The sequence below is a fragment of the Eurosta solidaginis genome, chromosome 1 (genome assembly GCF_040869045.1).
Source record: "Eurosta solidaginis isolate ZX-2024a chromosome 1, ASM4086904v1, whole genome shotgun sequence".
In the NCBI taxonomy this organism is placed as follows: domain Eukaryota; kingdom Metazoa; phylum Arthropoda; class Insecta; order Diptera; family Tephritidae; genus Eurosta; species Eurosta solidaginis.
Window position 1 is genome coordinate 89,736,826 of NC_090319.1, and position 12,139 is coordinate 89,748,964.

The 12,139-nt window shown below is 41.9% G+C and overlaps 1 protein-coding gene across 1 annotated transcript in view; it reads right to left on the minus strand.

Moving 5' to 3' along the window:
- The window catches only part of LOC137236465 (succinate--CoA ligase [ADP/GDP-forming] subunit alpha, mitochondrial-like), a 58,353-nt gene extending 48,473 nt beyond the window's left edge, over nt 1-9,880 (minus strand). Inside the window, exon 1 of the mRNA XM_067759109.1 lies at nt 9,747-9,880. Within this exon, the coding sequence (XP_067615210.1) occupies nt 9,747-9,795 (49 nt within the window). The 5' untranslated portion in view covers nt 9,796-9,880. The remainder of the gene's footprint in view (nt 1-9,746) is intronic.
- Between the last annotated feature and the right edge of the window lie 2,259 nt (nt 9,881-12,139).

The following is a 12,139-nucleotide window of genomic DNA, read 5'->3' on the forward strand; positions in this document are numbered from 1 at the left end:
AAATGATCCCGAAATAGTCCCGAGATGACCCCGACGGTATCCTTATACCATCTAGAAATGATCCCGGAATAGTCCTAAAAAAGTTCCAAAATAACCCCGACGAGATCCTGGACGGATTCCGACATCATTAGACAGGTCAATTCCAACTAAACTCTTCAGGGGTATCCCACTCATTCCCATATAAAAGGAATGGAGATGGGGAAAATTCCCCGGGAGAGATTATTTAGAATTGGGTTGATAGAGTAATTCTAAACTTATAATTAATTTAAATTTAAATGAAATGTTACCGCAAGGCTCCCTTAATAATCTCGTATTAGTCGAGAAAAAGTCCCGCAATGACCCCGACGGGATGCCGGACGGATCCCGAAAACCATCCAGAAATAGTGCCGGAAGGGACCCCAAATGATCCCGAAAAGGTCCTGAAATGACCTAATCCCTAAATATCCTAAATATTAATCCCTAAATATCATAGTCCTGGTTAGAGCTGGATTCGATTTGATTCTTTGGATAATCGATTTTTTCGATTCGATTCTCAAAAAAAATCGATTTCATCGATTAAATCGAGCTGAAAGAAGTTGATTGCTGCTCACCTGTTTACCAAAGTTGTACCGCTAAATATAGCTCGCCAGTTACTTTCTCGTTTTTTGACTGAGGTTCTGTGGCAACATCAAGGAGTACCACAGGGTTTTTCACTTATTCCTCCCATCGAAGTGGGATGGATAGTGTATTCATTACCTAAATATTCTGGTTTTTGTGTTTTTTCAAGATATTCCAATTTTGTGCGCAGACATTTCTTCACTCAGTTCTGCCTTCTCTGCAACGCTAGCTCAGAAATCAAAAGGATAACAACTTTTGGCTATAACCCTCTATTAATCTCTCATCATAGCTGCCGTATCGAGAGTCGATGGCATTGCCCTTTGAAGTGTTCAAGAGAAAAGCCATGCCGATGAATTACGGTCATCTCCGTTGAACCAACCGATAGGTCTTGTTATGGGAATACATGAAGAAGTTTCGACACCACAACTATTCCTATCGGCACTCTTATTTGGAAACAAACGAAGCGGAAGACCTCCGCCAAGAAATCTTGATCTTCCTTGGTGTTCGCAATTGGTGTCAGTTATGTTGAAGCCGGGATAGCTAAGCTGACTTGCGCAACTTAGGCAATGCCAAAATGTCCTAAGCGGCTAAGCGGCAATTGTTGGTGATGATAAAATTTCTTCATATTTCTCCTTTATTTACTCACAGCCTCCATCATACTGGCGTATAGTCATAGTTCATGGTTTTTAACAAAGTCGAGCTTTTTGAAATTTTAAACACTACTTGATTTGGTCTGTGATTATGCGCCAATAAAGTCAAATTTATAAAAAATTACAACAAATATATTTTCCGCACGTTTTTATCAATAAATATGAAATTGTACTTATTGTTGCTGGAAGATGGTCAAATGGCTAAAAAATAGAACGATTCTAAAAAGAAAATTGATTCTTAATTTCTTAAAAAAAGATCGATTGAATCGATTAAAAATCGAGTCGGAATCCAGCTCTAGTCCTGGTGCGATGTCTCACAAGATCGTGTATTTATCTCATTTCTTACTTAAAGGCACCAGTGGAATTTCTGGCATTTTTTACCGCATCGGAATTCATCCCAAACTTCATGTCAGCTGGCAATCGAAAATCATTGCCGAAACTTACCTTCTGTCTGACCTGTTGTCTCATGCACTGCCGATCGATAGGACATCATAAATAAGGATACGTTGGTGTCCCAATCTTTATGGAATTTATTCACTAATTTTCTTAGGTGTTCTTCCAAGGTTCTATTGAATAGCTCCACCATACCATTGGACTGAGGATGTACTGCAGTTGTCCAAGTTTTCCGAATGGCCAATGCTCTACATATTTCTTGTAACACAGCTGATTCAAAACTCCTTGTTCAGAATGTAACTTTATTTGTGCACAGCACCTAGCAGCCCAATTGCTTGTAAACACTTCTGCTAGGGTTTCCGCTTCTTGATTTGGGATTGGGTATACTTCTGGACATTTGTTGAAATAATCCACAACCAACGGAACGAGTTTGTTGCGATCATATCAAATGGTGCAGCTGAGTTATTTTGCGTCATCTGCCCACGGCTCCGGGACTTGGGCCCTTCTGCTTTGAAGCAAACGTCGAAGTTGGCGATCCATTCTATGGCCAACGGTCAGCAACCAACCTAATAGAATGTCTGCTTAATTTTTTCGAATGACCTCGTGATTCCAAGATGACCTCCACTTGATGTTAACAGCCGGATATCAGCCTCTGCCTATCCAAGGCGACGCATGCGCAGAGAATGTGAACCATCGTTTCATCCTCCTCAACCGCGACAGACTTGTGTATCCGATAGATTTAACTTACATAGATGATACCGTAGAGTACAATGTCCCGTATAGTACCCAGAAGTTCTGCTCTGCTAATATTAATGAGTTTAGTTAAAAATCCCTTTGCTGGCAGTATGAAGATTGATCTACCCTTACCCTGGCACTCAATCTAGTGTTCTCTGAGCTGATTTGTTTCCCAGTTATATATGGTTTCCCTAGTGTGGCTAGAATGCTACTATGGCAACCTGGTTGGCTAAGCAGTCCGCCTGTTCGTTACCTTCATGTCCCTGATAGCCGGGAGCCCGGTCTTACAAAACCTTATTTTTGGCTCTCAGATCATTTAGGTTTCCAACGCATTCATCCACTAGCTTATAGGCAATTGTGTAAGGCTGGCAGGTCTCAAGGCTGCCTGTCTGTCTCACATAATAAAGATACTTCTCCTACCGCAAACTTCTATTGCATGGAATTCTGCCTGAAAAAGGCTGGGATAGCATCCCATTTTTACCTAATTCTTGAAGTTCGGCCCATATATGGCAGCTCCTGCTTCTCCGACATCAAATATTGATCCATCCGTGAACCAGAACCCTATATATGGACTCCCTGTTTCCCAAGACTTCTGTCCACAATGGACAACTCAAAATTCCGCCACACTCTGAGCGTAAGGGGCCATTGCATAACGTAGTCTCAGTATGGGATTTCCTATGAATTCCTATTAGAATAGGGAACGGACTTTCTCACCGCACCCGTTATGCCTTTACAAACTAGTCGATGCCGTTTACTTAATTAAATACTCTCCGTGGTTTTCGGCCACCACACTGTGGAAGTATGGTTGACTAATGGCTTTACAACAGTAAGTATTCTGGTTTACCCTTTTGGGCGATAGCTCCTATGTTTTCCCACATAGTGGAATGCAGGCGAAGTAAGCTCTTATTGCTTTATTTAACGTAGCATCTAGATGAGCATTCCATGTGTGGGTTGTGTCCAGTATAATCCCTACGTATTCTTCTTCCATTGAAAGTCGGATTTTGGTGCCACCCAGCGACTGTTCTGGCATGGAGTGTTTTATTCTCCGGAAAAAAGCCACATGGCAGTTTTGTTAGGATTGCCAGACAATCCTTTGGTATCAAACCACCTTTCTATAATGCGCAGGGGATGTTGCATGCGATTGGATATTGTTTCCTTGTGCATGCCTGTGATGCAGATTACTAAGACATACCCTTGTGTGTCAAATCGATTGGATTTCATTAACTGAAGGAGGTCATCTATGACCAGGTTCCACAAGATAGGAGAGTGCACCCTTTTGAAGGCATCCCTTAGAGGGCACCATTGACTCAGCTGTGCTTCCCAGCTCCAGACTGATATTTCTTCTTTTTAGCATAGATAGCAACCAGCGAATTTTCACTAGGCTTATATCCTTGCCAAACATAACTTGTTCGATAGCTTGATGTGTCGTTGTTGTTGTCGTAGTTGTGCTTAGCCCCATCCAATAGGTGCGACGACTCTGTAATTTTCATCAACATCCTTTAACGCGAGTGCAAGGAAACTTGCAGAGTGTTAGGGGCGTTGGCTCCACATCGTACTTGAAAAGATACCAACCATCATGTGGGCACACATTACAAGCGGGACATACATTGGGTATTTCGGGATGATTCTATAAGTAAATAAGAGTTTATCCTATTGCATTATCTAGATCGAAGTTGAGGTAGAGTGACACGCATCTCCATGGGAAGGTTGCTTTCCTCAACTGCAAGTTTAGGGTATTTGTCTTTAAGAACGGGTTCACCGGGCAGTCCGACGCCTTTTTACGAATATCTCTGTGTCGTGTTATCGAAAGCATCTGAGATGTCCATAAAAGCACAGAGGGTTATATATTTTATACTCCAAAGCTTTTTCAATTTTTTTTCGGTGAGGCTATGAATAGCCCTCTCCAGGGATTTTCCTGACTGATAGACATATGGATTCCAACACAGAGTTAGTTTTTTTAGATTGACCTTCCTAATATGCTGATCCAAAATTTTCTCCGTACCCTTGAGGAGAAGCGAACTGTGGCAATTGGTCGATACGACGAGGGCAGTTGTTAGTTTCCCACTGCTTTGTTATGAAACTACCTTAACCTCTGTCCACCTGTTTGGAATGTAGCCGAGCAGTAGATATCCTTATAGAGGATGAATATGGCTGGAGCTATATGGTTTATTCCCTGCCGTAACAGATATAGACCTCAACCGGTCCTGGTGACTTGAATGGGCTGAAAGTAGACAAAGCCCTTTGCACTCGCTTGATAGTGGTGAGCTTTGTTTCTAGGTTTTTTTCTCTACCACAAATTGTCGTCAAACATCCCATTATATTTGTCTTCCGGCTGCTTAGTTTAGCTCCCATCTGCCTATTTCAGAGATCCAGTTACATTTCTGTCATCTCTAGAGTGGGCTTTAAGGAGCAATTAATAGATCTCCGAAGTTCTTTGTTGTATGATGTTATTAGAGGAGTCGTGCGCGATTCGCAACATTTCAATATAAACGCAAAATTTTTTTTAAAGAAATAAACCTGTGTGAAGGGAAATGTGAAAGAAAAATTAGGCACAGAACCTGCGCATGAGATGTTTACTGCTTGAAGTACAAGCGAAAACCGATTCACGATTGCTCTGTTGAATCTCAGTCGCTGCGTTCACACGACATGTACATAGGCAAAGGCCCGTCGCATAAGCAGTTTTTCATATATGTATGTATGAGCAGTTATGTTGCACGTATTTTTTATGGAGAACGGTAGATTGAGCGACACTGGCGCCATCTGATATGAAAAAGTAGCCAATGTGCAACTTTTGTTGCAAGCAAAGCATAAGAAGAATTTGACATTTGTTTTTGCTAAGGGTGCTCGTACACTTTGTAAGTGAAACTATTTGTTGTTGTTGTTGTAGCAGTGCTTCGCCCCACCTAACAGCTGCGACCGATCACAAATTGTCATCAATATCCTCTAACGGTAGTCCAAAGAAACTTGCTGTTTCAACAGGGGTGGACCATAATGTGAGGGGTGTTGGAGTCGTTGGTTCCACATTACAATTAAAGAGATGGTTGGTGTCATGTGGGGGACACATTGCAAGCAGGGCATACATTTTGTATGTCGGTGTTGATTGTGGATATGTAAGAGTTTAACCTTTTACAGTATCCAGAACGAAGTTGAGCCAGAGTGACTCGCGTTTCCCTGGGGAGTGTGCGTTCCTCTTTCGCAAGCTTTGGGTACTGTCCTTTGAGTACTGCATTCTCCGGCAATTAATGGCATAAAGGTCCGACGCCTGTTTGTGGAGTTCACTGAGGACTTGCTTGTGTTTTTTTCTTCATACGGCTGAGTTCTCAGGTGCCGTATTTCCTCATAATGCTTACGGAGATGACTCCTTAAGCCGCTGGGCGGTGTTGGCTCATCAATCAGATGTCTGTTGGGATGCCCAGGTTTCTGGGTATTCAACAGGAACTGTTTGGTTAGCATCTCATTTCTCTCCCTGATGGGGAGTATTCTCGCCTCATTATGTAGATGGTGTTCTGGGACATAAGAAGACAGCCTGTGGCGGTTCTGAGCGCAGTATCTTGGCAGGCCTGTAGCTTCTTCCAGTGAGTAGCTTTTAGGCTTGGCGACCATACAGGAGACGCGTAGCATGCAATCGGCTGGCCAAATGCTTTGTAAGTGGTAATGAGCGTTTCTTTGTCTTTTCCCCAAGCACTGCCAGCAAGAGATTTGAGTATTTTATTACGGCTCTGGATTTTCGGTACAATTGCGGCTGCCTGCTCACCAAAATGTAGACCCTGATCAAACGTCAAACCCAAGATTTTGGGGTGTAGGACAGTCGGCAGCATAGTGCCATCGACGTGGATGTTCAAAATGGTCGACATTTGGGACGCCCATGTTGTAAATAAGGTCACGGATGATTAGTCGGTGATAATGCTAGGTTTCGCGAGGCTAAAAAACTGGAGAGATCAAGGAGGTAGTCGTTTATTCTGTTGCAAAGCTCATCGATCTGTGGGCCTGGGCCTGTGGCCATTATTGTGCAGTCATCGGCGTAGGAAACAATGGTAACTCCTTCTGGTGGCAAAGGTAACTTTGATATGTAGAAGTTAAACAAAAGTGGGGATAGGATACCATCCTGTGGCACCCCTTGTTTAATTCTTCTTGGTTTTGATGATTCGTTTCTAAATTGCACCGATGCCTGCCGACCACCCAGATAATTTGCGGTCCACCTTTTAAGACATGGGGGAAGGGTAGACCGTTCCAGGTCTTGCAGGAAAGTGCCATGGTTGACCGTATCAAAATATTTTGGTAGGTCTAGCGCAACGAGTACTGTTCTATGGTGGTGGTTCTTGATTTTATCCGCAATTTATCTGGGTGCTAATGGCATCTAGCGCGGTGGTGGTGCTATGAAATTTTCTAAAACCATGCTGATGACAGGCTAGCTGCAAATTTGCTTTTAAGTAGGGGAGCAAAATGGCTTCAAGCGTCTTAGCTACTGGCGATAGGAGAGATATCGGGCGATATGACTCTTTTATGTTAGCTGGTTTCCCAGGCTTTAGTTGCAGGACCACCTTGGCCATTTTCCATTTTTCGGAGATAACAAAGGTGGACAGAGACAGGTTGAAGACATGCGCTAAATATTTGAACCCCTCTTTCTCTAGGCTTTTAAGCATCGACATGGCTATGCCGTCTGGGCCCACTGCTGTGGATCGTTTAGCTTGACCGATGGCATCCTCAACCTCTTTGGCGGTGATGGTAATTGGGAACGCGCTGAATTTATGCTTATGTGCGTATCTTTTGGCTCTCCGTCTAACTTTGTCAACCGTAGTATGCATTATATATTGTCGGCAGAAGACGCTCGCGGATTTTTTCGCATCCGACAGCACTTTGTCGCCAAAGGCGATGGAAACTTTGTCATTGTTCCTAGACGGATTCGATAGGGACTTTACGGTGGACCAAAGTTTACCTACACCGGCAGAGAGGTTACAACCGCTTAGGTGCTCCTCCTATTTCGCCCGCTTGTGTTCATCCACAAGCAATCTGATGCGTTGGTTTATATCCCTTATATATCTCTCGCTAAATTTGCGTCCTCCGCAGGAAAGTGGGGCCGAATTTCGAGAATTCTACCGGCGGGAATGAAGCGAGCCGAGGCGGATTCAATGACCTTGCGGAAAGCACGCTCCCCTTCGCGAGCATCAGTCGGGATAGGGAGGGCAGCAAAGCGGTTGTCTGTAAAGGATTTGTATTCGTCCCACTTTCCTTTTTTTAAGTTTATGAAAGGGCGTTTTTCTGTGACGATGAAGTCGGCAGTACGCTCGAGCGAAATAAGTATAGCCAGGTGGTCGGATGCCAATGTTACCATCGGCTGCCAGTTGACGCAGTTCACGAGTCCTGCGCTCACGTTTGATATATCCGGCGAACTGTGACAGCTTTCTACCATACGTGTGGGGGCGTATCCGTTTATTGTGCAGAACGTCGTTTCTTCTATTTGATCCGCCAACATCTCACCCCTACTGTCTGCCTGCAAGTTTGAATGCCATAAATCGTGATGGGCATTGAAATCGTCTAAGATAATGCGATTGTTGCCAGTGAGTAAGGCCTCGATTTTAGGGCGGTATCCACTGGGTCAACAGGTGACAGGAGGGATGTAGATGTTGATGATTTCTAGGTTTGCATCGCCTGACCGGACAGATAGGCCTTGACGTTCTAAGACATTGTCCCTGCGGTCGATGCCAGGATCAAATATACAATATTGCACAGTGTGGTGTATGATAAACGCGAGGCCGCCTCCATTTCCACCCTCGCGATCTTATCTGTGGACATTATACTCAGAACAGGTCTGCAATGCAGATCTTGCTGTGAGTTTAGTCTCTTGAATCGCAGCAATGCGGATGTTGTGCCGCTTCATGAAGTCGACTATCTCCGTGATCTTCCCAGTTAATCCATTACAGTTTATCTGCAGAATTCTGATGTGCAACGGGGGAGACGTCGTCACTCTGGGAGTAAGTGACGGGTGACTATGCCGGGGTTGTGAAAGGCTAGGACGCAACTGCTATTGTGGCGCTGGGACTGGACGTCCTTTGGTAAGCATTGGGGTACCCGGTGTATTTGGGTTTGCGGCCTGGCAACATGGCGCTATGAAACCCGTCGGGGGGTTGCCGTCGCGGAAACCAGAACATATAGGAAAGTGGCACCGTCCAATGCAGGAGCTGCATTGGGCTGATGTCGCAAACATATATATTTTGTGCTGGCAAACGGTGCAAAAGGAGGTAAGGACTAAGAGTTTGTCTCCCTGACCTACACGATTGCTGCCGGAAAAGAGGGGGGGGGGGGGGGGAGAAGACGGGGGCAGGGGCTGATGCTCGGCATTACTCCCGACTCTACTACGGAGGTTGTAGGTATGAGTGGGAGCGGCCTTATGAGTTGGTGGTGCCGTGGGGTACGAGCAGCAGCGGGTGGTTGTTGTGGCTTGCTAAGCAGCGGGGCTGCTGGAAGGTAGTGGGGCACTAAGGCGTAGACTACGGGACGCCCTTGGGCGTGAACAGCAAGGAGCCAGAAAATATTTATAAGAGCTACGTGGACGTCGGCTTTTGGGATCTAACCCTGTCCGATGCAACCATCTAACCAAAACATTCTTTTCCGGCAGACGCAGCAAAACCTCAGGACCGAATTCAGGAGACGGACTCGGATTGGATTCGATACCTTCCCGGAACAAGAGAATATGGAGCAGTCCCGCTGCAAGGAGCTGCTGGGAGGATGACAATTTGTGGTAGGAGGGACGCAACAAATTAAATGAGGTTACACTGAAATGACAGTCCTTGGTCGGGAAAAATACCGAGTCGCTTGGGTACATAGAACCGACTGCCTTGGGAAGCGTGAAACTATTTGTCCCACTCGTTTGTAATTTTTCTTACCCTTTTCGCAATTAAAAACTCCAATTTAACAAATCAATACGACACAAAATATGTTAGCAAATATTTTTGTTGTATGGGAGAATATTTATAACAGTGCTTCGCGAAATTTTGTATTTGAAATGGCAAGACGAAATAAACTTCAATTGCCTAGTCTGAAGTTCCTTCATATTTATAAACGCAGCATCTTGGTTGATTGTGGCGATGTTAATAAAGATTGATTCTGTATGTATCACAATCGCTTGGAGTTCTTGCTCTATTAAAGAGCTTCCTAGTTTGGCATCTCAGCTTTCTAAGCCTTTTATTCCACCAAAGGACAACTTGTTATATATGTACGTATCTTTTCTTTGGGCCACGTCGTGATACTACAGGAATTTTATTCTCCCTTTTCCAAACAACAAAGTAATGGAATGCATTTCTTCACCTCTTTTACGGTCGCTTTGGACACTTGGTTCCATTATCATTGAATATACAATTTAAATAAACATACCGATAGAACTTCTTTCACTTTTTCGACATCGTGAATGATTCCGAGCCATACATCAGGACAGCTATGTTAAGAAACTTATAGAGTGTGATTTTTGTTCGCCGAGAAGGGACTGTACTTTTCATTCTTCCACTAATTTTTTTTAACTCTCCGTTTTATATGGACTCACCTCGCTTGATTTCCTCCATACCTTTAATAAAGGCAAAACAAAAACAATACAAACTTTTTTTTAATTTTTTAATATCATTGCATTAATCTTTATTTGCTATTTTAAGATATACTACATATCTATAATTACATATCTATTAAATATAATATATGTATATATTTTATTTACATAATTTTGCAGAAATGCATAAATCTCTTCGAACACTACAAATATTTTGTTTGTTTTGCGTTTTTTTATTTTATAGCTACATTTTTTTTTTAATTTCTGGTCACATTTTTGTCTGTAAGATCCATATTTACTATAATTTTTAGAATTGAAATAGTTAGTTACTAACATTATTACTTCTCACTTTTTCATATACATAAGTTTTTTTTATATTTCTAATTTATATGAAAATCTTTTTTTGCTTTGTGGTTGACATTTAGGCAATAATATTAATTTTGGTATTTAATCGCTATTTTTGCTCATTTGCAATTTTTTTTTTGGTTTTTAATCAATATAACACTTATTTCAACTATAATTTATATTTTTTGGCAGTTAAAAAAGGAAGAATAATATTTTCTCAATTAATTTCATTAGCGCATTATCAAGAATATTTAAACAAATTGTGATTATCGGGCTGTTTAATAGAAAATTTTATTGTTTTATGTTAAGCCAAGTAAAAAATGATTACTATGCACAGTTGGGCATATTGCACTTAAATTTAAGTTAAGAAAAAAAGATCCACTGTTAATAAAAAAATACAGCTGTCTAATTTTCAGATTTGAATTCAAGTTTAAAATTTTACCACTAATATAAGTGAGATGCTCAGCGAACTATAAAGTTGGTGCAATGTGCCCAACTATGACCTTGAGCTTATATTACATTCCTATGCATGTACATAACAACTTCTTACGCATTTGTTAGGTAGAAACTAGGGATGACGATTTTCTAAATTTTATTTTGCCTTACGGCATTTTCGGGATCTAAAAGTTCAATCGGGGGATCCCGGAACCCGCCTATGGAAGCAGAGGTAGAGGGCGGCTCCCACTCCGTTGGAGGGACCAGGTGGAAAACGATTTAAACTCCCTTGGTGTGACCAATTGGCGCTGTTTGGCGGATCGAAGGTGCGACTGGCGCGCCTTGTTGGACGGCCATAACCGTTTAGACGGTTAAGCGCCAATTAAGTAAGTAAGTAAGTAAGAATCCCGGCATTGTCCTGAATGGTTTTTGACAAAAATTTGCACTTGATTCTAAGCAAAAAAAAATATTCTACAAACTTGAAATGGGTTTTAAAAATTTTTGGATTTTCACTGAGAACAAAAATCTTAAAAAAAATTCTAGAAGTGACATGACCTCAAATGTACCTTAAAACGTGTTGCCTACACTTTTAGGTTCGAATATCTCAAAAACTGTTTTCGATTCGGGTTCCCCACGTCGAAACCTTCGAGAATGCGTAGTCCTGTTTCTGGTTACAAAACTTATTAAAAATTTTTCCGCTTCGTAAAAAAGAAAAAGGCGTTTTCGCAATTTTAAACACGAATATCTCTACAACAGGGATCGCCACGAGTTTCTTATGGAAGCGTGACCACACCTACTTTGAAATCCAAAAATAAAAAAAAATGGCGACGGAGCTGCAAAAATCCACTGTAAAAACTTCGAAAATTCATAAAATATGATTTTTTTTAATATCTCGATCCTTGCGCCACCTGGCAGCGATTTTTTCCATATGCCGTTTTATATTCATGTATGTAATATGTGTTCCAAATATGAGCCTAATCGGAGCACAAATACGAGTTTTTGAAATATTGTGGCGGCTCACACCGACATCTATCCGTGAAGTCACGAAATTGACATGAAATATTTATGTACACAGCTGATGCAATTTGTGGATTCTATTGTATTGTATTTTATTTGTATTATATGTGTATGAATTTCTAGAATCTTCCTGGAATAATAAAAGAATTGTTCATTCTTGTTTGTAAATCCAAAGTGGTGACTACCGAATTCCGAACGTGCGCAACTAATACCTACTTATATAGATTCAGCCTAGTAGCAGGCACAGCGAATCGACGAGTATACAAACATATAATGCCGCATTACAATTTAAGATCAAACAATGACGAGCCAGCAGACGAGCAAGAGAAGTTTTATGATAGTCGCAGTATTGAAATGGAGTCAAACAACGTAAATGCACAATTGCAATTAATGCAAAACGAGTTACAACAACTAAACATCGCTTATGCAC